The 27,586-nt window shown below is 38.6% G+C and overlaps 1 protein-coding gene across 12 annotated transcripts; it reads right to left on the reverse strand.

The window, feature by feature from the left end:
• Positions 1-221: 221 nt before the first annotated feature.
• gabra1 (gamma-aminobutyric acid type A receptor subunit alpha1) lies at positions 222-26,985 on the reverse strand. 12 transcript variants are annotated; one of them, XM_086177397.1, is made up of 12 exons: positions 25,873-26,096; positions 25,669-25,765; positions 25,003-25,091; positions 23,973-24,078; positions 20,025-20,137; positions 18,937-19,004; positions 17,547-17,767; positions 16,266-16,348; positions 14,999-15,142; positions 13,901-14,053; positions 3,133-3,335; positions 222-2,687 (listed from the first exon to the last, which is right to left on the reverse strand). In XM_086177397.1, the coding sequence occupies exons 4-12, from the start codon at positions 24,050-24,052 to the stop codon at positions 2,367-2,369; spliced, it is 1,386 nt and encodes a 461-aa protein (XP_086033523.1). In that variant the 5' UTR covers positions 24,053-24,078; positions 25,003-25,091; positions 25,669-25,765; positions 25,873-26,096; the 3' UTR covers positions 222-2,366. The 12 variants fall into 12 exon arrangements, with proteins under 12 accessions (XP_086033523.1, XP_086033519.1, XP_086033516.1 ...); XM_086177393.1 differs by lacking the exons at positions 25,003-25,091; positions 25,873-26,096 and adding an exon at positions 26,565-26,814 and having other exon boundaries at positions 25,669-25,762; XM_086177390.1 differs by lacking the exon at positions 25,003-25,091 and having other exon boundaries at positions 25,873-26,390.
• Between the last annotated feature and the right edge of the window lie 601 nt (positions 26,986-27,586).

Consider the following 27,586-nt stretch of genomic DNA (forward strand, 5'->3'; position numbering starts at 1 on the left):
TTCAGACTGAGTATCAAGTTCAGGTCCTAAGGAAAGCCCTTGCTAATAAATATTGCTACTTTAAAATAATTTAAAATAGACTGTTCAGAAAACTTGACTTGCCACGGCAGAAATGAAGCGTTTCACTAATATATGTGTGTCCTATAAGCTTTAAACAAAAAAGAGCAAACAAATGACAAAAGCAAAAGCTCTCTTTTCATCTTTGCAATAGAGTCTATTAATTTCTTTTTTTCATGGAGAAGGGATTGACATCATGCTACAAAAATAGATTCATTTTCATCGCTATCGTAGGTCTACAGGACAAGTCCTCTGTGCGAAACACGGCGCCGTCTAAAGTAAGAATTCAGTGCCACTACAACTCAGTGTCTCCTTTCACTTGTTCTGTCTCTGTCCCTGTCTCTCGCTGTTGCTCACCAACAAGCAGCAACAAATGAGTCCAAACGGGCATGTGATACTGAAGGCAGTGTAGCTGGTAATTTTCTGAGTGTTATGTCTCAATTTGAAAATGAAAAGAAACAGGAGGGGTGGGGGGGGATGGCAAGGAAAAACAAAGGTGGCCGGGTAGGGGGTCAGGGGACACTGTCGAATGTAAAATACAGATGTGCCATCAATTCGCAAAGCAGAAGCACCGTTCCAACTCTGAAAATATAAAAGGCACTTCTCCTTATCCATGTGCCCCTTCCCTCTACACTTACTTTACTCTGATATTAATGGCATTTTACACAATAAACAATCGAACGCCCCTGAATCAACACAAAGTAGATGCACAAAGCTAAATGTAAACCGTAATGGTGTTTTTTTTAGATTCTTTTTACATTCTTACTGATAACTTTTCAATATAATTTGAAACCATTAATGTTGTTGTTGCTGTTGTTGTCAGTGTGAACCAAAATAAACACAGATGAGTATGAGTTTAATTCAGTGTGACAGCAGCTTCGAATGGAAAGCTAACTTGGCAATAAACAGTCACTTAAGCATGGATTACACTGATGTATCTTCTTTTACTGTTGTTTTTTTTTTCCTTTTTTGTTTGTTTTGTTTCTTTTTATGCAGAAGAGTTAATGACCAGAAACAAAATTAAAAAACTATTTTTTTAATGTATTCAATAAACATACCCTTTTAATACACTTTGCAAAGCTTAAACATAATACTGACATCTCTAACATTTGATAATATTTACAATAGTGGGAAATAAAGTAAATAAATATTTTCAATACTGAGCACATAAAGTACTTTTTTTCTTGATCCCTAAATAAATGGTGTGTCCACTGAGACATGTTTTATTGCTATTGCAGAAACCCTAACATATTTTGAAGAATGACAATTGCTCATAAAACATCTAGAGAATGGAAGATATTTTGACTGCTTGTATCAAACAAATAAAGCCATCAGTCAATGTCGATCTGTTTTTTCTTTTTTTTTTCTTTTTTTTTGTCAGAACAAAGAAATACAAATCAGAAAATACCCTGGCCATGCACATACACACCAGCCTTTGTCCATGTCTGTGCTGAAATTATAAACGGGGATGGAGTTATGTAGGAGCCAGTGGAGGATGACAAAGCAGAACTTTTTTGAAAGCCTACATTTGTAGTAATTGCTAATTTTATTTGTATTATAATTATTATTATTGTTATTATTTCAAGTATAACCAATTAATTAAAATTTGTCTGCTTAGGTGAAATTGTGTACCTCATAATGGGTTTCTGGATAGCAGAAGACAAATAATTTTTAATGTGTATGTTCATCTATAGATACATCTGACAATTGGTATGTTATCAAGAACAGTGAACTGAGATGATTATGTGTTCAAAGGGGGCCCCAGGTTGACATTTTTCAGATTAAATAAATGGATTCATTATTGAAAAACAAAAAATCTCTGTCCTTAGAATGAAGCCCAGCCTTCCTTAAGAAACTCCCACAAAGCTCAAATAATAACTCAAGCCCCGGACATAAGAAAATGTACAATATACAAACAGAAGCCCCTAACAAGTTTGGGCAGTTGAGCATTTGTAGAAGAACATTCTCTTGGCTATATATCTTAAGTAATACTTTTTTTAGCATCGCTCCAGACCTGAACCTGAATCCCTATATCATCTTTCTTTCTTTCTTTCTTTCTTTCTTTCTTTCTTTCTTTCTTTCTTTCTTTCCTTCACTCCTCTGTCTTTAATCTTTTTTTTCTTTTTTTGTTTAATCCTCAAAATTTTGGGAAATGTAGAAGCAAAGCAAGAACTGGCAGTTCACACCAGCATGGACACCATATTTGTCAAGAAAAAAAAGAAAAAGAAAAAATAGTTTCTCTTTTCTTTTGAAGGGATAAGAAATACAATGAAATAATTACAGGTAATTCGAAAGGAATGGAACAGGAATTAGTGTGGCTTCCCCCCCTGCAATTTGGGCTTCTTATTCAAATAAGTGGCCCAGTACACCAAGTTAAAGGTTCCAAAGAGCAGAGGGAAGGCTATTCTGGCAATCCTGTCTATCTTGCTCACGCTGTTAAAGGTCTTCTTGGCCTCCGGAGGTTTGGGCTTTGGCTCTTCCTTAGGCTCAGTCGGGGGTGGTGGAGCGCTTTTGGCAATAGTTGCCAATCCAGGGTCCCTGGCAATATTGGGAGCGAAGGCTGTAGCAGTGGCGGCCGGGTACGCTGTTGTGTTGTTCTTCTTCAGGAGGGACTCCTTCTTCTTCTTTTGCTGATTTTTTTTTAAATTGGATAAAGAGTTGGGGTAAAGGTCAGGGGATATAAAGGCTTAATAATGATATATACATTACTGGGATTTAATGCAGTGAATATGTACTGATCACTGTTATCACATGGAATTCACAGAATACATTTTTAAAAGACCTTTCTTCTGCTTACTGAAAGGTCCTAAAATGCACCAATTGAAAAAATCCATTTAAAAAAGTCTTTGAAATTAATTTCTTGTTATTTAAGTCAGTTTATATGAAAGAAAGTTGATCACCGTTTTTGAGCTGAATTGAGTTTTTATTTTTCAATGAAAAGCAAACTAAGGATATTTCATGGTGCTGCCAATCTTATCAATGCTCTTACAGTATATTCTGTCAATTTTGGTCACTTCTATACTTTGGATTATCAGACCAGAGCATACATAGAAATGATTAAATGCTTTCCTGTACCTTCTCTGGGACCACACTTTTTCCATCCCAGGCATAACCCCTCTTGGTGAAGTAGTTGACTGTGGCAAATTCAATGAGGGCCGAGAAGACAAAGGCGTAGCAGACAGCAATGAACCAGTCCATGGCCGTAGCATAGGCCACTTTAGGGAGGGAGTTCCTGGCACTGATACTGAGTGTGGTCATGGTCAGGACTGTAGTCACTCCTGCAGGCAGATATGTAGAAAATACCAACAGGGGAAATCTAGTGAGCAAACCATTCTTTCACAAAAATTGATCTCAGCAGCTATATAGTCTCGCTCTGTGTTCTTTCAGTAGAATCGTACTGTTACAGTTGACATCAGGCATTCTACTGCCGATAAACACAAGTGTCTTTCAAAACACGTATGTACAGCACGCTGCAGCATCAGCAGCTGCTAACATGAGATACTAACATGCGAAGAACTGGGTCATGGCATAGCTAATGATGTTCTTCACAGAAAATGTTACTGTATGTTTACACACCATATAACATCAGGGTGAGCATCGTTGAGGCAGCTGAAAAACAGCTGGCTTGTACAGGAATTATAAAATATATATAGACAACCTTCTGACACATGTTATACAGAGATGGAGATGTTTATGTATTTTACATATTGCAAATGCATGCATGTGCAATACGAGATAGTCATCTTGCATATTTACGAAGAAATCAAGACGCTTTTTCAAAATGTTCTGTGGCTAGGATCTGAATGGTGACCAGAAAAAAAATCTCAAAATTAATTTATCAATAAGTATATATTATCTTCTTCTTCTCCTTTCAAGGGTGGCCACAGCGAATCAACCTTCTCCATCTAACCTTATTCTCTGTATCCTCTCTCACACCAACTACCTTGATGTCCTCTTTCACTATGTCCATAAATCTTCTCTTAATAAGTGTTTATTATATTGTATATTGTATATTATTATATAATGTGTATAATTTTCTATTAGGTTTTATGTATATTATGAATAGATAACATTGTATCAATAATTTCTTTATGGTGAATGTATACATGGGGAATGAAAGGATTCATGGGGAAGGGATACATTCATCACAATGGCAGGGAATATATATATTAATGTTTATAAAACTATGTTGAGGATTGCCTAGTTGCATTTGAAAAACACTCATTACATTTTTATAGACTTCTATGATTGGCTGACTTCATGACAAGAGCAATTTCCTCCTAACAGAAGTTAATTTTATTAAATTTAAAACTATGAGCCTATGATTAGCTTAGCCCTAGCCAAGCTTTTTTCTTAGCCCAAGTTTTACCAGGTTGTGTTGACTAAACCCATCGACCTCTCCGGAAAATATCCACACCCCGCAACATCGAATATTATAGCCTTCTTGTCATAATCCATAGGACATCCACATTGAAAAAGGCAGTTATCATTCTTGTGAGGTCATTGTTTCCCTGGAATTATTCATTCTTTCTCCTCCACTTTCTTAGTTCTGATAAAGTGTTAGAGGAATGAATCCCACTCTCCTCATCCTCCCACTCTTTTTTCTCATGCTTTTGGCATCTCTGACTTGATTCTGTGACGTGATGCATAAAGAAAGATTATTATGTTGTAATTACCCAGCGCTAAATGAATGATTTGTAATCGTCCGTAGCTTTAACAAGACCCCTCTAATGGAATCACAGAATTTTAATTGTAGGTACATGGATGTGTCATCAATATATTTTCCATGTTCATTCAAGTTTTTTTTTTTTTTTTCAAGATGGTGAATTATCCAAAAACATGCAACTGATGAAAAAAAAAAACTTGAGAATTGGGTCAAAACAGCTGAAGGGCGTAATTATTATGATTATTATTTGCATTAGCATTATTAGCATTATTATTATTTATTCAACAAGAATTTATGTTTAGAATTGAAAAGCTTCACTACTGCGACACACAGCACTAACATGAATGTGTGCTTTAACTTGTCTTAATTATTAGCATGCAAATGCAAACAAAATTAAAAGCAGTCAACGTCGGCACATGTGCTCTTGTAGTGTGACATGAACCAGGTTTATGTCCCCATTAACATTACTTAATCCTCCAAAATCTTCTTTTTCCAGATTCACAGTGTGTAAATATAACATCAAGGTGTCAGATGATGTTGATGCCAGAACACTTCCCCATTGGAGCACTGCCAGTGCAATGTTATTTAGCCTCCAATCATCTGTACTTATGGCCCCAGCTGCTAAAATACAAAGGAAGGGCTCTCACATTCAGTGCTTCCACGCTCACAGTTGCAAAAATAAGGAAGAGCGAAGGAAGATGAGAATCCAATCCCTTTGACAGCAGTGGAAACGACAAAATAACTAGAAAACATGAGATGCAGACATAAGGTCGTGTGCACATTTTGGTATGTATGTAGGAAGTGATGGAGGCAGGTATGGGATGGTGAAGGGAGCAGAGGTTGCAGCAGTGTTATCAATCTCTGCTCTGTTTGCTGGTAAATCAGTTAATTTTGAGGGGGTGGATGAAGGCAGCTCCACTGGGTATTACACAAGTCCTCTGAAAATGGCCCGGTGCTTGGAATCATATATATTTTACTGTTTGACAAGCTCTGTTGTCATAGAAACAAGTCTTCCAACTCCTCTGGTGTCTTATTAGCACAAGAGAAAAGAGGCAAAAAGAGAAGCATTTGAGACAATGACTGCATTCTGCTGTCAAAAAGTGTTGGTTTACCGTATTACTTGTGTCTCTTAATGTGTTTAAGATCTCTTAGTGTCTTTGTTAAAAGCCATCTGAACACATCTGCATAAATGTGTTATTGTTTTACGACTCCTCCTTTGTTTTGTTTTTTTTAGCTATTGTTGGGAATCATTTAGAAAACTAGCAAGTTGATTTATTGGAACATGACTGCAGAGCAGGATTGTAAATGACTCTATTTGACATATTGTAACTAATAGACTTAAGTATTTGAAGGCTGCTAATGAACAGAGTCACTGAACTGGAAAGTTCTAACTGGATTAATAGCGTCGTAACTCGGTTCTACATAGTCCCCTCCACTCAATTTAGCTTAAGCACGGGGATGTGATTTATATGATAACTACATATTTACAAGGGTTTACCACTGGTTACAAATACTAATAATAAGTACAAAATCCTTGCACAGAAATGCCTGCAAACTGATAAACTGACAGCAAGTCAGTATGCTTCACCAAACTGACTATAAATATTTCTGGGATATTACATAGAAAGGTACTGACAGAGAAGCAAATTTGAAAAATCAATTTAGAAAAATTAAGATAATGAGTGGTACAGTGACTTTGACTATTTCTGGTTGATGGAGTTATTATTGCTGCCTCAGCTATGGGGCTAAGTTTGGCTCTGTACAGAAACTAATTCAAATTGTGGATTTTTGGGTAATGTGAGAATGTACATCATAAAAGCTAATCTGATAATTAAGTACTGCCAGATTAATGTCTGGCACTTATGCTTTGTTTGGTGCTGAAGGTGAAAGAAATTCTCAACATTATACGCAATGCTACTTTTAATGGGATGATTGAACTCTGTCTACTCTCACACTCACTGGTGCATTTCAAATATTAACACTTGACTGCTAATAGTGGTAAGTTAAGTACAGTATAGCACCAAGATTTGTCATGAAACAAGGTCAAACATGTCTTTAGAAGTGGAACCCCTGTTGACCATCCACTACATTATTTATTTATCTATGTATTTATTGATTTATAAATCAAAAGATATATATATATATACACATCAAAATAACGGTCATTACAAAAAAATGCAACTGTGTAAGGATCTTTTCATATACATGCAGATATCAGTGATTTCACGGTTGTTTCCAACACAGCTGGATTTTTGGTTACTGAAAAACTGCTATAGTCAGAAACATGTGTATGTTAGGGTACATTTGCACCAGACTAATCACCCAAAAAAAGCAAAGGGCCATAAATATGCAACAAAATCTATGTTCATCGGGCTTCGGATGTCAGCAGAGGCTGAACATACCCAGTACCAACACATAGTGCTTTCTGTTTTTTCAAGGGTGCTGATATCCATTCAAGCCAAACCACAAACTATCCATTGAAGCCACGACACAAATTATCGGAGAACATATAAAACTTCCCTCGTGAGTCTCAAGAGTGAAGGTGGCCTTGCTGGTCATTTATCATGTTTCTCCGTGGTGCAGCGGCTGCTCATTTATTTCTGTCTTATCAATTACTGAAATTTCAGGCGGGAAGATAATTGTATCAAAATTGGGTAACAGATTTTGAAAAATTGGGGAAATCAATATTCTAACTGGCAAGGGAATTTAAACATTGTGCCACCGCCAGAATTGTTAGAAGTAGGGGAGTTTATAACACATTTAGTATACAACCGTCCTGCCTACCATTTTCTCAGGTAGTAATGGTGATTTTGCGAGCAACTACTGGCAAAATGTGAATATCGCAAATAGAGACATGCACAGACACATACACATTTCTCCACAGTACACATCTAGACCTCAACTCACTCCCCCATACAGACTCGGTGTTATCCTTTAATGAGCAGATACATTAAACAGCATCTTGGGGAAACCAATAAATAGGCAGTCAAATTGCTCTTAAAGAGCAAGGAACAAAGTGAGCTAATCTTCTGAGAACTGCTGTTCCTGACAGCTTAGAAAGAGAGAGAGAGAGAGAGACCATGTGCCATTTGTGACTGTTTCCTTTTGGTTTTCATCATGGCTCAAAATAAATAAGTTGTAAACAGTTTTCCAATACACTACACAGACTAAACAAATCAGTCTTCTAATCGGCACAGAGATAAATAAGATAATACAACCCACCTCTGTGTTTTTAAATTGCCTATTCATCAGCAAGACAGAGTTAAGAAGAGAGATTTAGTGCTGATGCTGTGGTTCATTGCCACACAGTATAATGAAAATAACATCTTAAATGTTTTCTGCATTTGTTTCAGTAAGTATTGTTTATGTAACTCCCTTGGATGAATTTGTTGGAAACCACAACCTGATCTCGGAACATATACCATTTGATTTATTATTCTAAGAAATGGTGCAGCGTTTGCTTTACTCCACTGATATTGAATCAAAAGTAAGCAAGCAAGCTGTGAATAGGAATTGCCATAGTAAATACCTGTTTGAAAATAAGTTTTGTTTGACAAGTTTTCACTTTATGTTTTCCTAAAAGTGGTTTTGTTAACCATTCATTATCTTCTTAATCATTAAAAAGTATGTTTTTTAAACAACTGATGTTATAGCAGTCGTGACATCTCCTTCATCAGGGACCACTGCCATTGTTGCATCTGCTGCCATAGACACTTTTCTCTTGATCCTTTCTAAAACTAACACTAATTAGCTCAACTGCTTTTTGGAGCAGCAAAAAGAGATGGCTTGAAGCCTGATGGAAAAAAAAAAAAAAAAAAAGATCCCCAGGTGATTTTGTGACCCCGTGAATCCAGGCGTGTAGAAGGGTTACATGGTTATTAATATAAACTGAAGTCATGATGACAAGCCTTAATGGTACCTTGTAAGCATAGCATAGCGCTGAAAAACAATTCGTTGATATACTCGACAGCTATGTTTATTTTAAAAAGTCCTGTTCTATCTGGAAAATTAACTAAAACTCATGTAAAGAATAAAAGGAAATCATAATTATCGTGTTTAAATCGACTGTTATTTCTCCTTGATATAGATTAAATGAATGCAGAATATTGTGTGTTACATGATGAGCTCACATGAATGCTATTATTAGATATGCATGGCAAGATGACTATTATGATTTTTCACTTGATTGCTTAAACTTAAACAGGATGGAAATGTGGTACAATCACAATTATAAAATGATGTGCATATCAACAACAACATATCAACAAGGACTTGGATCTTCATTGCATCAAGAATTATTTATGTATAACTGCATTTTCTGCATCTCAAAGTTAAAAAGGGGATATTAAATCAGTGAGATGACATGTAATAATGTATATTTAGAGTTTTAATCACATACAGTAATAGAATTCACAGAGCATTGCTTTCACTTTCATCTGTCAGCTTTAATGTTAATTTACAAATTAAAACTGACCTAAAATAACTTTACTTGTTACTTATGGATGACACAAATGAAATGTCTATGAGGAAACGTAATCTTGCTTTTATAATTTAGCAGTATAATTTTTTTTTCATGTGATTGACTACATTTATTGTGTTTTTTAAAATTGTGCTTGCAATTATCATGCGCTCTTTTTACTTCATTTGATTAGCAAACTTTGATATACTTCCAAACAATGAAAACGACTCATTTAGAGGAGCTATACTATCTTCACACCTTTGCAGTGTGTGCAATGGGGAAGGTCAGGATCCGAATCCAATATAAAGCCAAACCACTTTGATTGGTTTCTCGTGGCTGGCTATTTTGGATGGTTATTTTCATATGCACTTTAATATTCTGCAGCACATTTTTAAAATTTCAGTTTCACGGTTGATCATGATTTTAAGTATTGGAAACAACATTGTTTGGGTAATTGAAAATATTACATTGCTTGTGGGTGTGTATGTCTCGCCTAACAAAGCTGCTCGGTCGCTGCTTCCTGTAACCCCCGTTTAGAATAAGCTGTAAAAGTAAGGATTTAAATGACAGAAGTCAAATTAGAAAGATATTGATATTTAATTACTTGTGCAGCACACTGAACACATGTCTCCTGCGCACAACCAAGCAATACCAATTCGGATGGCAAAAAGTGTACACTGAAAAATGCAAGGAAGATGGCTGTTAGGGTTTTGTTCCAAAAGCAAATTGCCAATAACAATAATACAGTTTAGAGTAATTGAAAAAAAAATCTATGAGGGCAATGGCATGTAGTCTTTCATTCCAAATTGCTCGAGACACATGTACGATGGTTTGATATGTCTCATAAATCTTTCACTGGACGACAGCAAAAGGATAAAGATGGCCATAAAAGTACAGGGACATCTGGAATGTCTTTTTAATGATTCATTTACAATTATATTGACATTTCAACCTCTTTGAAGAAGAGCTCCATTCATCCGCTGTCTCAGATGATACATACTAATTGGTAAAATGACCTACCTAGTATACTAAGGATGCTGCATTGGTGTCTCTGCCCTCCTGAGAGAATGCATATGTTTTTTATTACTTGTATATGTATAGAAGTATGTGTATGTGTGTGTGTGTGTGTCTGCATGTGTGCACATTTGCACACAGGTACCCAGATGCTGGTTGCCTAGGATTTCATTAGGCAAGACCACAGCGTGAGGAAAGCACACGTGCCCTAGATAGTTGTTCGAACATAATCTAGGCCATGTTCATTGTTTCTCAACACATGACAGAAGTGTAGCTAACTATAATACACATACACAGGTGCACGGACACACACGCCTAACTGAAACCAAGCATCGTGGGCCATAAGATAAACATGGCAGTGACTGCAGAGGAGCAAAACCTTGTGCTTGTATAATGCCACTGTTAAAAGTGGGCCAGGGGAGACACTGACATCCACGGGAAAAGAGAGAGAGTATGGGGGAACAAGGGAGAAAGAGAGAGAAAATAAAGACTAAAGAGTATAGGGCGAGGTAACTCAAGGACATTCTGCCTGCTGCTGTGCTTTGCTGCTACAGAGTATGCTGCAGACTAGCAAGCGCTTTCCTTTTGGGCAATATTATGTAAGACCATGGTGTGACAGACAGTCAAATAGACACATACAAACACACACGTACATGTGCCCAGACGAAAGAACGTAACACACACGGCGCAGACTGCGTAAGCATGCAACCCAGAGAGACAAATAGGCGGGTCACACACAAATTCAGAGCACGTAAATGAAAATCCACACTGAGGCTTTTGCTTGAAATTGTACTGCAACCAGCTGCAGCTGATTAAAGCTCTTGTTCTTCTCACTGGAGCAGAGACAAAGGCGAATGAAGTGAAATAAAACACAATAGCAATATTTTACACTGTACTGTACTATATGCTATATGCAGTTCTCAACATGAAATATCTTACATGGAATGGTGTGGGGTAATGTGCAAAAAAACACAAAGACTGCAATTATGCGCTCTTTCCCATATCCATGCAAATCTGTCATCTGGATCTGAAGTAACTATTTTGCCACAGTTTGGTTGTGGAATTCTCAAAAGACCTTAAAATATCTACGACTCACCTGTTTTCTTATTATCATTTGTTTTTAGAATATATATGATAGATGAAATGTCTTTTGAAAACTTCAAACCTTTTTACCCTTGTTTTTTTGTGTGACAATCTTACCTCTCTTCAGGTACATATAAACGCAGAAATTTCCCATGTATTGCCTCCGTACGGCCTCCATGTTGCTTTTACTGGTTAATCCAAAGTAACCAACCAACAAATAAGTAATCAATGAACACACTAGCGTCACAATTGCATTACGCTGCAATGAAAGTGAATACTACATTTGAAAATGCAACATTCATACTAATTCATACTAAACTAATATCAAAACATCATTCTGTTTTACTCCTTTGTATTGAACAGTAATTGCTGCAATAATGGCCATTGAAATTCTGATTTAGTTAACATAATTTGGTAGAGTAAAAATTCTGGGTGCACTCCTGCCAGATTACCCGTTATCTCCCTGAGTAATGGAATGGGTTGAAGGTTTATACTTACACCGAGCTGTGAGTTCATCCAGTAATTCACCCATAACTACCACTTTTACAAGAGTCCGATGATATATAATAAGAACCCCTGTCGTTTCATTTGTGGTACAATGTCTTATCTCAGTCACCTAAGCATGGTAAGGTTCTTAAATAATTCTGAGGTCAACCAGGGGCTTATGAAATATGGAGCGCTGCAGCCACTTGCTAGCGAAGCTTGAATGATTGATATAATGACAGCCTTTTTCAAATTCCATTGTTGGCAGTGTGTGATGCAACAGTAGCCTTTATGACGAAAAATGTTTTGTAAAGCCATTTCAATGTGCACTCGGAGCAATGGTACTTGGAAACTAAGCATGCTGTAGTTTAGGCATGGTTAAACAGCGGCCCACGGCCATATATGGCCTGTTGGCCTTTTTATTCAGGCCTGCCCAACTTGAAATACTATTATAATTAAACCTCAACCGCTTTGCCCTTTTAACTTAGCCCTTATAACGCGGATCACAGAAAAGAAACGTGGACAGTGAGCACCAAGTGTTTAACAAAATATTTTTCCACTGAAGTCCGATCATTGGCTTTATTTCTGATATACCAAGAAACGGTTGCGTTTTTCAAAGGATACAGTATTTGCCATCACTATGTGACAGAGCATGATAACTATGCTAGTGAGCAGTAAACGCAAGAACAGGAGGCCACGGCTGGGAGGGTGATGTTGACAGACAGCAGCATTTTTTTCACCAACAAAATGGGATTCAAGACACAAGTACCAGTGTAATAGGTGGGGTACTGACCCAATTGCAACACCACAACTCCGCACCAACAGAGAAGGAGTTCATAGACTGTACTGAAGCCATGGCAAGTGGGTAAACAGCTTGTAATAGCAGAACGCAGGTCAAGCAGGGGAATGGGAGACAGGCAAGGTTCGGTACCAGGAAGATAGGCAAGAGAGCGCGGAGGCTCCCGAAGCCCGGAGAGGGAGAGCAGAGAAAGACAGGGTAAGTTCTGGAAGGTCTCCCATTCAACACAAGGCAACCTGTCCACTGGTAAGGGAAACAAGACAACCTGTCGAAGCTTTTAAGTCTGCACTGACTGGCTGCCATGGGCGGCAGTTGTCCTGGCGGACCGAATCAGCTGGTGGAACCACCAGAAAAAGTACTGAGAACCATGACAACCAAGGCAAGTTGTATACTGGCATTATAATTCGCGATTAGATATGTTTCTAAACCTCGGAGGACACCACATAAGATGCTGACGTTGTTTGGCTTGACCTAAATATATGAACAGACATTAAGTATCATGAACACCAACAAAGCAAACAAAATTTAAGTTGACTGGTCAACTCTTTGAATCCATTCTGACAATTGCCACAACAAAACTAACTCCAGACTTTGATGCACTGACAAAAAATGGAGATTAACAACTCTGTTCCCACTGAATGTGTCTTGCTCTACTGTGTTGTGTAATCAGTGCATTTAGAAAAAAAAAATTACAATGAGCCATGCATATTCATGCTTTTCTCAATGGCCAAATCCTTTCATGTAATGGCTTTTACATGTACTTCAGTTCTATCTATATCATTAGTATCATTTCACAAACACTCCATGCATCTGATCCTGGCCTGGACCCTCAAATTTGTGGCCCGCGATTTAAAAGTTTGCCCACCCCAACCCCAGTGTGGGTCATCATGCCGCAGTTCAACACATCACACATCAACTACATATATAAGTGCTTCTATCACCAACTTACAACCCCCATGAAGCCTCATTTAACTCCCCCCTTGGCCATAGTTTCTCATAACATTTTCAGTTTTCTTCTGTATTGGAAACTGTATTGAGTAAAGAAGATAGCAGATACTGCTGTGTGTCAGATTTTAATCATGCCATATTGAACAAGGCAATAAAGCTAATCTCAATGCTTTATATTATAACAAATGTCAGAATCAGTTACATGAAAAATAAGACTTGGGAAATTGCAATGCATGCAGTCAGAAAGTGTAATGTCATAAAGCCTGAATGCCGGTGGTGTGATCAACCTCCTCCACATTAATTTCCCAGAACAGATTGGAGACCTCCTGCTCACTAGCTTTATCACCATGTGTTTTTAAGCATTTTAAAGAGAATTAAGCAGATAACTCACCAAAGACAGTTCTGGCAGGGACAGACTCTCTGTTGAGCCAGAAAGACACCTGGGAGAGGATGACGGTCATGATGCAGGGTAGATATGTCTGGATCACAAAGTAACCAATTTTCCTCTTGAGGTGGAAATGGGTTGTCATCACAACGTACTCTCCTGAGCACAAGAAGGAAATAAAAAAGTTAAGATACATTTCATATGAATAAGTTGCATATAAGTTTTCTTCATCATATATCTCAGTGTATGCTTTCAGTTTTAAGGTGGAATATTCGTTTTCATAATGCAGCAATGATTGGAAAAAAAAAATCAATCAGTATATGAGCATATTCAATTTCCTCAGTTCATTAAGGAACAGGCCCAAATTGTATGACAAACAGTCATTGTCTGTGGCATGTAATGAGGGATTTGTCTGGTTATACAGCATTTTTGAAATAAAAACAAGCAAACAAACAAATAAATAAATAAATACATACATTTTCATTAATTTGCTGTCTATACCGCTAGGATGATTGAGCTAATTAAGGCTAACACCAGGCTGGATTTAATCTAGACCTGTCATCTGACCAATCGCAGACCCGCATATAGATACATACAACAATTTGTTCTTTCTTAACTATAACTATTGGAAACACTCAACCAACTGCACCTTTTTAGATGGGGACAAATAATCTGCAGCCTTCCACAAATTATTTGAGGTCACAGGATGTATAGGGCCTTTCGTTTTCTCCCAGTATCAATAAACCAAAAGGCTAAGGCTACATGCAATGGCCAGTTGGGAAATTTTGTATCTAGGGCACAGTCTGTCATTTGAGGAGTGACAAACTGATGCCTGCAAAAGTGCAGATGAAGATATGCGGCTGTCAAACTATTTAATTTCTAGATCAGTCATTCCAATAACTGTTTGATTTTGACATTAAAAAAATAAATAAATGTGCAAAATGGATGTTAAAATGCTTCTGATGTGAACTCAAATGGTCCCTAAAATGGATATAATGAAACAGCAAATAATTAGAAGGTTGGCTTAAACATTCTGAAATGAATTTTAAACAATAAATAAGTTCACAAATTAATTATTATTCTGTGATTTGATTGGAAACTGACCTGTGCTGGATTTAACCACACCAGAGGCCACACTCTGCCCCATCAGATCATACTGGTTTAACCTGGATCCATCGTCTGCCACCACCACAGAGTTTGCGGCTCCTCTGGTCCAAACATATATCACCTCTGCTTGAGTGTAGGCATCTGACAAGGGTACCATAAAGGGTAAAGAATAGTATTAATAATTTTGCTGCTTGTTTGAGTCATATGTCTTCTTGTGTATACATTCGAGAAGGTAAAAACACCTTGTGGCGGTGAATGTGAATGTGTCATCTTGTTTAATGTGCATTTGTTTCAGTTTCATCCATCTTATCTAATTTGTTGTATACCCAACAATTGCAATTTTCAGCACCAGCTTATTAGCCCTTTGCTTATTTCGTCTCCAGTTTTATTGACATTTTTGATGTCATCTGATCCCATCTCCTCCAGCCTTTCCTCTTTTTTAAGACTCTCACTTTATTCCATGTTGCCTTGCCATGTCACATCACGTCATGTCATGTCATGTCATTCCTAAACCTATAAGGAAACAAACAAACAACATCCTAATAGGACGTCATGGCCTAAAAACAGCTAATTCAATTCTTTCTTCCCTCTGGCCACCCAACCTGTCAAAACTGCAGTGTGGCTCTGACCACTGCTGAGGAAAGGATGGCTCCACTGCAGCATGAGGGAGAGAGCTCATCACTGAAATATTTAGGGAGCTATGTCCTCTCACTCACTCTATGCAGCTGTCGGTAGAATAGCAGTCTGATTTTAGTTCACCTCTTTTTTTGATAAATATTTGGTGAATTTTTCTCGATTTCTCTCCTTTCTCTTTAACTGATTTGTTTTTGTTTTTTGTTTTTCTTGGCCAAATTCTTGAGCGCTGTTTTGCATTTACAAAGACACTGGTTGGAGAAGGGGTAGCTCTTAGCAGTGAACAGCTGGTATGATGCTCTGGAAATGTTACAGAGTGCTGCTTTGGATAAACACAGGTCTCAATGTATCATGCCTACAAATGTATTGCAGGGTCTTGCAGTTTCTGGCAGGATTGAATTTGGAGGCCAGAGGCGCCTTAGCACACACTTCCTCTGGGAAACCAGCTGTTACCAAACTGTCATCCTTTATCTTGGTACTGGTGCGGGTGTTGCACTTCCAGCTGGATGAGGTAGTGACAGTGTGTCAGGGAAGCTAGGGCTTGTGTCGCTGCAGTGTGTCCATCTGCATTTATGTTATATGTATGTAATGCTGACAACTAATGAGACATGAGACAACAAAGGCTACTTACAGCTGCCAAACTTGAGAGGACATGCATGAGCATCCATAGGGAAGTCTTCAAGGTGCATGGGGCATTCTGCTCTCACGGTAAGCCTTGATTTGATTGAAAAAGACACGGACAACAAATTCACATAAACAACAGGAAAGACCCAAGGTAAGGAGAGCATATTGCCCAGTAAGATGGAAAAAAAAAAGTTGATAGAACAAATGGCGAAGTGATTGAGGGGACAGAATAATTCAAGGCATAACAGAGAAGAACTCTTATACTGAATCAACACTAACAATTACAACACTAACACTGTTTATTTTCACTCTCCCAGTAATAAAAACCATCAAACTGCAGCAACTACTCGAAACCCATCAGAAAAGCTTCACTTCCCTGAGCTGCTGGTTTGTATTTTCTGACAAGTTGGTGAAAAACAGCATGTCAGGCCACCCGTGACACACTAATCTCTGATCCATCCCTCATCTCGCTCATCTGTGACAGCAATATGAGCTCCGCCTTTACCCCTCCCCCTATTTGTAAACACACTAAAATGAATGTCTTACAATCCTTGCATTAGACATCTCGCATTAAAAGAGCTGTGGTAGTTCATGGAGGTTGCTCCTGTCTTAAAGGGTTTTATAAAGCTGCAGATAGCTACAACGCAGCTATTTGAGACGGAGCTATCAGGTACCGCCCACCATAAATCAAAAACATAACATGGTAAGAATGTTTTATTTTGTAAATGGAAAATACAAGTGATTTATTGCAAATGTTTATATATTTATGTACTATTCATTGCCACTGCTGACCATACTCTAAAAATTAAAGATAAACATTTGAATGAAACACATTTTTAGTACTGTAGTAAATTAAATTCGGACATTTAGAGGATTCAGAATGAAATCTTCAACTTAATGGAGACAAAACTATCAGAACATCAAAAAATAAATTTATTAATAGAAAGAAAATATCATTTAAAAAAGATCATTATCAGTTCCCATTTAAAAACTTTTATATCATGTGTAGGTTATGTATGTTGCATTTAATGTTTTCAATTAGTCAAAAAAAAAAAAAAAAACAATTTGGATCACGGAGGAAGCCATTGTTAGCTTTCAGTTGTCACAGGGATATTATAAAGGGATTAAGTACAATCTAAACTGAAATAATAGTGAAACCAAAGCATTACCTCAATTACATGTGATATGATTGAAATTCTAAAGCAAATCAATTGTATACATACGGGTCCATGTCCTACTGAGGACACTATGCTTTTCTGATATGGTGTATGTTAAATTTCCAACTTACCTCATTGTGTATAGCAGCGTTCCTTCCTCTGTGATCCGCAGCAACTTGTTTGGCATGGTCATGTTATGAGCCACTGACTTCTTGCCATTGTGAAAAAATGTATCCGGGGTCCAAATTTTACTGGCCATTAGGTTGTTGAGACGCAGCACAGCCATTGGACCCTTGAACTTCAGTCTTTCGTCTTTCCAGCTCTGTCTGAAGAAGACATCAATGGTGTACTCCTGCAGAAAGATTGTGAGACATCGGGGTCTCAGTAAGGCCAGAGGATGCCAATCCGGTTGTTGTTTTATTTAGACATTTAACTGCTGATTGCTTGGTGAAAAAAAAAAAAAAAATTCTCCCTCTTCACTCTTATTCTGTTGCCCCCAACACTTTTCTTCCCTCTCTGTTAGTTTTTTTTAGGGTTTTCCTCCAATAGTTCTAGATATATTCCCCATTTAAATCCCGGCGAGATCCCCAAACAGTGAATTCTTTTGATACTTAAGATTTGGGGTAAACATATAGGGATCCAATGCGTGTAGGTGTGTGTTCATCTGATCTTTTATCAAAAAGAAGACTATAAATTACAAATCAATATAATATTGTAGACGTAACTGTTTGATTTAAGCCATTCGACTATTCGCTGCAATGAAATTCTGTATATGATCTTCTAAGCTTTATTCTTACTTATCATACTTTAATGTATTACTTCACAATATAGTTCAAAATATAAAAATGGATCAGTGGTTCTTCAAGAAATTAAATTGCCATGAAAAAAACAGGATTCGAGTGAATGTAGCTCAATATTATTTTTTTTAAGATATGGTTCCACTGTATAAATAATTTAAAGTTGGATTTGCAGACACTGTGATCTTCTAAATACCTGAAATTGTGAGAATGCATGTACCTCCTGGCTACCTTAGGAAGACCATTAAATCTGCACTTAAATTCCTGAAAAACCAGCAAATACCATTTTTGTTTATTAAAGCAATCGAACTCCCTTTCTATAAGCTTTAAGAAAATTACATAAATATATAGAGTTGACTGAAACATGATAGGCTACCTGCAAGCCAACAAAATTGAATATTTACAGCAGTCTTTCGATATTCCAAAAAACACATTAGCCATGAATGGGACTCTGGCCGGAGTGCATTGAAGTCCCGTGCGTTCACATTTATAAGCAAGGGGATCTATCTAGTGGAATCGGTAGCACTAGATCAGCTTGTATATCACACGTGACACTTTTATTACCACATCAGGGGTTAATGGACTGAATCGCGAAATAAATACATATCTTACAGCTTAGAGACGACTTTATCCACATAGTTTGAGAAACAGTGATGTTGCTGAGGTAGGTAGGAGGTGGAGATGTGGGAAAACTAGTGACATTTATAGAGTGGGAAAGTCTTACCATGTCATGGTCTGAAACTGGCCCGATACTAGTCACGAAAATGTCAGTCTTGACTTCAGTTACACGCTCTGTTGAAGCAGGAAATTGCCTGAGTGAGTGACTATCAGTTGCATTCATTTTCCACTAACTACCTGTTAATACAAGACCATCTAGCTAGAGCCTATGATCCATTCAGTCTGGTCAATGTTATTTGATAAACATGTACACACATAGACGGACCCATCCACATATATGACACGTGCGCACACGGTGAAGAAAAAAAAAAAAAAGCCCATTTAAGATTGCAATCTTTGGTGTTATTGGTTTCAGTATCAGCTCCAATACCGTGACAGTGTCGCAGTGTCTTAATAAATTTGCACATAGCTCTATTACAGAAAATATGGCACTCGGGTCTCGTAATAGTGAGACAACAGGGACAGTTACGGATTAATTTAGGAAAGGTTGTGTGTGTCTGTGTGTGGCTGTGTATGTGGGTGTGTGTATATGATTTCTTCATATTAACTCAAAAAATGAAATGTACCAGCATGCTGCACGTACGATACACATCATGGATCGGATTTATAGCTGAATGTACCACAAGACAAATTTTTACTCTCCCTCCGGTACGATAATCACCACATGCAATCCTTGGTGTCCTTCAATTCTGGCAAAATCATACCCTCTCTTCGCTTTCAAGTTCTTTATCTGTCTTTCATTCTCCATTTGCTGGAGTCATTACTCACCCTCCCTGCCATTTTGGTTCTCTCACTGATAATGGACCGCTTACAATGGAAGGAATAGGAATTCCCGTAATTCAAAGGAGCCCACTGTGCAATACTACAAGTGCTAGTTTTATGACAATTCACAGATTTACAAAAGCATCAAGTAAAGAATGGGACCGCTATTCTTTCTTTTAAAAACTCACATGCAAATGGGAAGTGAAAGCAAATCCACTCCTGGAAGAATTAGTTACATGAAAATTCCAAAGAGGAATCATGGTGGATTGTTTATGTTACTTGCGGTATAAGTTGGGTATATTACTAACAAGCCGATGATTCAAGCTTCAAACATGAGAAAGAAAATACAAGTGATGAGTTGGGTTCACTGACCTCCAAGTCCTGGCCTGAGGCGATTGTCATAGCCATCCAGAAGGCTGTCTAAGATCTTGGTGAACACTGTAGTGTTATCTTTCTGCTCATCTGTCATGCCATTCTGCCCAGAGCTGAGAAAAGAAAGTATTTGAAGTCACGGTGAGAGTCCGAGACTGCAGTCAAAACTGCCAATAAATAGAAATATAAAAATAATCATATATCAAAAGGCCACGTAGAAGGATATATCTTTTAGAAGTTAAATGGCAGTGCACATTACAATGAGACTCACACTGGGAGAAAAAAGAAAAAAAAAACGGCAAAACAAAAAACACAGCTGTCAAATCGCTCATGACACATTTCTGTATTATTGCCAGTAACTCACACTGTGAGGTTATAGATCATGTTGTTATGAAATTGAAATGATCGTTCAGAGCTGGTCTTGAAAAGGAAGCTGTGCAACAAAACTAGTATACCATGTGTTGTCAATTCTGAGGCTGTCCATAATAATAGAAAAATTTGTACCGTCAGCATGTATTTCCAGTCGGTGGTGTATAAAATTGTGGCTGAATATTAAATGGTGCTTACACACCAGCACATAAGCAATATCTTAGAGGGAGTTGAATAGTGGAGAAACAGTACACTATTTATTCCATAATGAGGCATTTTAGACCACAAACGTATTATTGAAATGGTCTTTGAACAACAGAAAAAAAATGTTCAGAGCAGATGCCCAAAAAATTAAAAAAAAAAGAAAAAAACAAACACCCACAATCAGCGACTGTAAATAAATATTTCAACATACACAGACATTACCAGAAATATAGCCTCCAATTGCACTCTATCATAAAAGCAGGACGCGGCAAGGATGGTTAGAATGCATGCACATGTGTTTATTTGCACACCAGAGGCAAATCATATATGGACTGCAAATTTGGTGTCTGTGCATATATTCAAGCTGGTTTAGACATTCCATCTGTATGTTTGCATGAGTGTTTAGGGTTGAAACTAACAAGATGAAAGTCTCAAGCAATATGCATGACGCCAAGCAATTATTCTACGCCTCTTGTTATGCCGATAATGAACCTTACTGGTTTGATTACGCTCTAAATAAACAGGGCATGTTTGAAAACAAGCTGAGCACTTCCAAGGAGAGAAGGGAAGGTCAAGACTGGTTAGCAGGAATCTTCAACAGGATGGAGGGGAAAGTACAAGGAATGACGGGAAAGAAATTATCATATGGAAAATGTGAGAAAACCCTTGTATGAATGATCTAGAAGACATAGAAAGATGGAAGATGGATAAATGTTGCTTTTACAGTGGACTGAGTATGCAAAGGTGAATTTCTGAGTGAGAAAAAGAAAGAGAGAGCAAGAGAGAGAGCGGGAGAGAGAATTAGAGAGAACGAGAGAGAGCTTATATTCAAAGCTATGGGATTGAGGCAGATTGAGAGTGAGCTGGTGAACATTTTGCTTTCTAAATAAAGATCCCCAATCCATGTCACACATGGATACGTATTAAAGGCTTAATGTGCATCTCCGTGGAGCTATTTTTTTCCTTCATGTATATCTATATATAAATGTGGGGCTCATTATTGCACAAACTGTGATTAACAATGTTATTTTGCAACAATCTTAAAAATAATGATTTGGATATTATGTAATCAATTTGCGCTGATTTCTTCCATCCGTTTTATAAAGGAAGGAAAAGTCGTCTGAGGTGAAACTAAATCCCCTCTTACTTGCCCATCTTATATCCCTGATTTTCACAATGTTAAGGTATTTAAGTGTGTTGAGTCAGAACACAACATTTTCTGCCATGTCTCAGCAATACGTCTTAATATATTCCCAACCAAGCTGGGGAACAAGCCTTGGTCTTTTCAAGTGACAACGATTTACAAAAACAGACAGGAATACGGTCAGGCTACTCCACTAGTCCTGTTAATTATAATCCATATTCATAGAAAGGAACAATGACTACCCTTTTTGACCTTGACTTTTATTAAATGTTGCGGGCTCAACAGCCCCTTATTTTATCGTCTGTTAAGATAATGACCAGGGAATGTTGTTATTTTAGCCTCAGCAGGAAAATAACATGTACGCATTACACACACACACAAAAAAACCATGCCCTAGCCATTTATGTTGTACATGGGTGACATATACACAGGTGGTGGTGAGTTGGAGGGTTGCTCTAATGTCAGGGAAAAGGACAGAATGAAAAAGAATAAAACACTATGTGAGAATACACATGTTTATCAGCCAGGGGCCACTGCCTCATAAAACACTGTACACCATCCCCATCTACAGGTCATCTGAACAGCAACAGTGCTGTTCACTGTCTGTCCCCCCTCTCTATATCCCTCATTCTCTTTAACTCTCTTTCCCATCTTCTTTCTCTGTCTGTCTATCTCCGCTTCTTTTACTGTATATTTCTCTCCCATTATGCCCAAATGGCGAACAAAAGCAAAATTCTTCCGTTAATAACGCATTTAAGCAGGGACCTCTTGATTATTTGCCGAGACGATATTATGTGGATGTGCATGTGAGTTTCTGTGTACGATTCTGCCTTTCCTTTCAAAATGGGAATTGGATAACACTGTAAATCTAAGGGAGATAAGTGCTTTGCACTTAGCATTGGCTGTCCCAAAGGAGAGTAATCAGTAACTTAAGTTTTTTTATTTTTTTTTTTATTTTTTTTTATGTGTTTAGCATATAACACATCCCAGCCAGTAAATTAGAAGCCTCAATTACTCATCAATACATCTTGCAATTTATTTACAGCCGTGGTTACATTAAATCTGTATCCTTGTTATTTTGACTGTGTATTGAAGCGTTGAATGCATCGATTTCTGTGTTTTCTGTCCATGTACCCTAGCATTTTGATTGTGCGGTTCCATCAATGCATTTGTTTCTCTTTTTTTGTTTCTGTCTAGATGTGGCTACAGAGAAAAGCAAGCTGGATCATTCCAAGAATTACTAGCTCAGCAAAATGGCGAATCACTTAATTTTTGTGGGACTCTAACGCAGACCATAGTGAGTTGAGTGTTCATGTGAGCACCTGAAGTGGCAACTTCTGACAAATTATTTTGGTACATTTTGTTTGCAGCCGCAACAGAAATTCTTGGTAGAGGCATTTTGAGTAGACTCAAATTACAGGAATTTTATGATGTTTGATGGGAAATTTAACCTGTCATTTTAACCATATGGAAACTGAATGAATGGGTGAATGATATTTCTGTTTATTCTCAATCAGCTTTCCAGCTCTTTTTCTCTCCACTCTGGTGACATGTTACGCCTCATGGTCAACACCAAAAAATGTCATTTGTACGTCATGTAACATGCTTTATTGCCCATATATATATATATATATATATATACGGTATATATATATATATACCTAAATACATGGATAAGGTTATATTTAAAAAAAGCTACAATATAGAAACGTAGCAAATGGTTATTCAAGTTCTTTATTTAGTAACTCCATTTTGCACATCTTATTACCTTGATGCAATTATAAGCTTGGAGGTGTCCTGTGGGAATCCTCCAGTTACAACCAGAGTTAATATGCTCTGAGAATGTGCAATTTAAATCAAGCAATATGCTTGGCCAGCAACTAGTTGCCCCTTTAGCTGGTTGACTCGTTTACTCATATGTTTAATGGCCGGTAGACCAGCTGAGACCAGCATAAAAGGAAATCATCCTTTTAATCATAACTACATTCACGACTTTGCATGGTGCCTTCCAGACTTCATTGGGTGCAGCTATTATGTCCCAGTAGGATGTTGTCATGATAAGGGTTATTTTATTTTCCACAGTATTAGTGTGGAGATCTCTCAGTCATGCGCACATATTACAGCAATTGACACGATCTGTCTTACACCTTATCCTTGGGTTTCTGACCAAAATGTTGTCATTCACTGCAAAAAAAGAAAACATCAGAGTATAAGTGGATAATTGTTCCTACCTTTTCCCACCAAGTACACAGTTGGCAGCAAGCAAGCAAGCCCAAAGACACAGATAGGCCGTCCCGCTCCGTCCACACATTGTTGCAATATGAGGACCTTTCACTGCTGGGGGCCAGAGAGCAAGACAAAGTATGAACATCGCTGCATGGTTAGGCGGTTTCTCACCATCACACCCTTTTTTTTTATCACGTCACTTGTCAACAATCATGTAGATGCTCAACACAATGTCATTCAGCATGGGTCTGGAGGCGATGAGGTTGATATATACTCCTACAAGCATGATTAATGTTAAGTTTCGGGTTCTGTTTCTCAGCATAAGTTACTGATTCGCTGATAACACAGAGTGTTTATCAAACCAAATGACCCAGCTCTGGTCAGACATCGAGGAGGGCCAGGTGTGACACCTGACACACAAATCTCTTTTCAAGATTTCACAACGCCATTCGGAATCACACGTCAAATTAAGACATATGGTAGAACCCACATGGATGAGGTAATCTGTCATTTCTGCTTGGCTTTTCAATGATAAGAGAACAACCTAGACCAACAGACAAAAAATTGGTCGTGTTTGTAACGCGTGACAATTGAGAGGCACGAACAAGGTGACACATCATCATCATCACCATCATCATCACCATCATCATCATCATCATCATCATCATCATCATCACCCACAGACCACGCTGTGTGTGCTTGTAGCACCTGTACACAGCCTCCTCTAATACCCTGCAATATGAAGTGCTGCGGTACCGCAATATCAAACCAAATCCCCCTCTAAAATAAGAGCATTGCCTCCCCTCTATTCTCCATCCTCCATCCCGCACCCCCCCGCAACCAAATCATTAAGCTATGATGTCAGCCGGGTCATAATGTATGTAAGCAATAGCCTATTCTGCGTGGAAGACGCCAAGCTCGGAGTTGCGGTCCAATTCGAGCCGGAAGACCAACTACTTCACGCAATGTTCCCCAATCCGTCGTTTCCTCCCTCTCCCCCCCCCCAAAAAACGGCTACAAAATCCCGTCACTCACATTCGAATCACACAGACAATGCCACGGCGTGCACCGCGGACGACTGGGATGCGGGGGATGCGGGTGGAGAGGACTCACGCAGAAGGGGTCTGCCAAAATGAAATGAAAAACAACAACAAAAAGAAAAAAAAAAATCCTTTGGTTGGATATGATGAATCGCGGATGATGCAGATTAACAAACGGAGAGAGAAGGAAAGAGAGGGAGAGGAGATAGAGATAGAGAGGAGAGGGAGGGAGAGAGTGAGAGAGTGATCCGACACACGCTCACTTTCCAAGTTATCCAGAGGAGAATGTCAACCTCAGCCCCCACCCCCGCCACATAAAGCACATATTCGGAGATTTTTTCTTTTTTTTTCTTTTTTTTTTTTTAGCAATGCGGTTGGCATCACCGCTCTAAATCCATCCACGATGTGCCACTCCGCGCTTGGCGGTGTAATGAAACAAAAAAAAAAAAAAAAAAAAAATGCGGAGCGCTGTCCGTGGTGCTGAAACCGGGCTGTTGCTTAACGCGTCAAGCGGATCTCGTATAGCAGTGGGGGAAAAAAAACAAACAAAAAAAAAACAAAAAATAATTTGAAAAATGACATATAAATGGTATAATTTCGACGCGAACTCTCTCTCTCTCTCTCTCTCTCTCTCTCTCTCTCTCTTTCTCTCTCTAGTCACCAGCGAAAGTCGTCTCCGGTTTCCGGCGGCGTCCAGCGGCGTTAAGCGTCCCTTTCTAAATCTGAGTGTGACTCCCTTCTCTGCCTTCTTCTGCCTGCTAAAAAAAGGCGAGGAAGACAGTGCTGTGTGTGTGAGTGTGTGAGTGTGTGTGTGTGTGTGTGTGTGTGTGTGTGTGTGTGTGTGTGTAAGGGGGGGGGTACTTACAGCAGATAGGTCGGCTGCCTATATCCTTAAACTTTTGTGAATATCTTTTTCCCCCCAGCCGAGACTGAATGAAAAAAAAAATCCTCTGTGATCTCAGATGTGACGAAATTTTTTTTTTTTTTTTTTTTTTTAGCTGGAGGCTGGAAGAGCGACTGCTGCTGCTGACGATGTGCGCAGGTCTCTCTCCACGCACATTGGCGATGCTACAGTGAGTTGAACTCCGTCTGTCAGCAACGACGAAAAAAAAAATGAGGTGGGGGGGCGCTAAACTTAACAAATTTGGTAGGTTTACCGAGATCCATCACAGGAAAAAAAAAAAAAAAAAGATTATTTACAATTTCATAATTTCACGGTCAATGATTCGACTGTGCGTTCCCACCCTCCCACCCCCCACGTAAAATAAAGTGCACGCAAAAAAACCGGGACAACAGTCTGAATAGATTAAAAGACTAGCCCGCCCATTTTACATGCAGCACAAATGTAACTTCCACTGCCGTCGTCCTAATCTCTCCCTCTCAGTTCCTGCTCACATTTTTGCGTGGGATTTCTCCGCCATAACCGGGTTTTCCGTGCCGGACACCGGTGTGATATATACCGGAGAGATCACATTGACATTAACCGAAAGCTTCTCTAGCAGGGGTGGGGGTGGATTGTGTGCCTGTGGTTAAATGATAGCGATGAAATATACTTACGGTATAGGAAGAAACCATTTAAAAAAAATAAATAAAAAAAAAAAAAAAGAAGATTTGGACGCTCGGGTAAGAGAGCAAAAGAGTGGGGGGAGGGCACTTCCCAAATGTTTAAGGGGGGGGGGTCGTCCTCTCTCACCAGCTTGCAACGGCGAGACGAGCCTCAGCAACAACAAAAAATAATAAATAAAATTTATAAAATAAAAAAAAAAATCCACCCCGAATCGACGTCCGCTCTCAAAAAAAAAAAAAACCCGGAAGGTTCCGCGTTGAAGACGAGAGCGCCGTTAACGTTTACAACCGAATATCCTGCCGCTCACAGCCGCGCAGCTCCAGACTGAGCAGAGAGCGGCTCGGAGCGCAGAGCTGCGTGCATCTGCAAGGGAGGGAAAGAAAAAAAAAAAAAAAAAAAAAAAACAGAAAGAGAACGGGCTGGGGGAGCCGAGCGTGTGTATTCGCGGTCGTCTGCGTATTTCAAGTTAAAACTATACACTGGGAGATGTTGGCATCATCGGGGACTATGGTGGGAGGCATAGGAGGAGAGCAGGGGCGCATCTCCGTTGTATTTCGTTTAAGATACCCTTCATGGGCGTGTGAGCCATCTTTGATCTCGGGTGGAGGATTTACATTGCGTATAACTAGGGGTGAAGGGGGATGGGGGGGCAGATTTGTCGCCCTCAATTTTGAATGGGGGGCTTATATTCCATCACGGTGGGCAGCATGAGCGGGCAGTGTAGTCACGTCAGTCTAGGCTGCAGTGCAACGTTTTTTTTTTGTGTGTGTTTTTTCCTTTCTTGCAAGTGTGTGTGTTTGTGTGTGTGCTTGCACTTCTCGTTAAAGTAGTACGTGCGCTTGATTAGTTATGAGGAGCATCATGGGTTTGTACGCCCAACTATTCAGCTTTGTCAATCAGCTTATCAATCAACCTGTCAGTTTGTCCTTGGATAATGCACAATTGTATATTTATTTGTTTGCACTCATGCATGCGTGTATGTATGTATGTATGTATGTATGTATAAATGTAT

Source organism: Fistularia commersonii, chromosome 29, assembly GCF_037954325.1.
Source record: "Fistularia commersonii isolate RoL2024-O1a breed Wild chromosome 29, RoL_Fcom_v1.0, whole genome shotgun sequence".
NCBI classification, from domain to species: domain Eukaryota; kingdom Metazoa; phylum Chordata; class Actinopteri; order Syngnathiformes; family Fistulariidae; genus Fistularia; species Fistularia commersonii.

Bases quoted from the DNA above. Each gene is read 5' to 3' on its own strand.
- gabra1 (XM_086177392.1), bottom strand. From the start codon at position 24,052: ATGTGTGGACGGAGCGGGACGGCCTATCTGTGTCTTTGGGCTTGCTTG. The intron at 17,768-18,936 runs GTAAGACTTTCC...ATCTTTCTGCAG, and splicing joins CAGTTTCAGACCATGACATG to GAGTACACCATTGATGTCTT. The intron at 16,349-17,546 runs GTAAGTTGGAAA...AATCAAATCAAG, and splicing joins ACGCTGCTATACACAATGAG to GCTTACCGTGAGAGCAGAAT.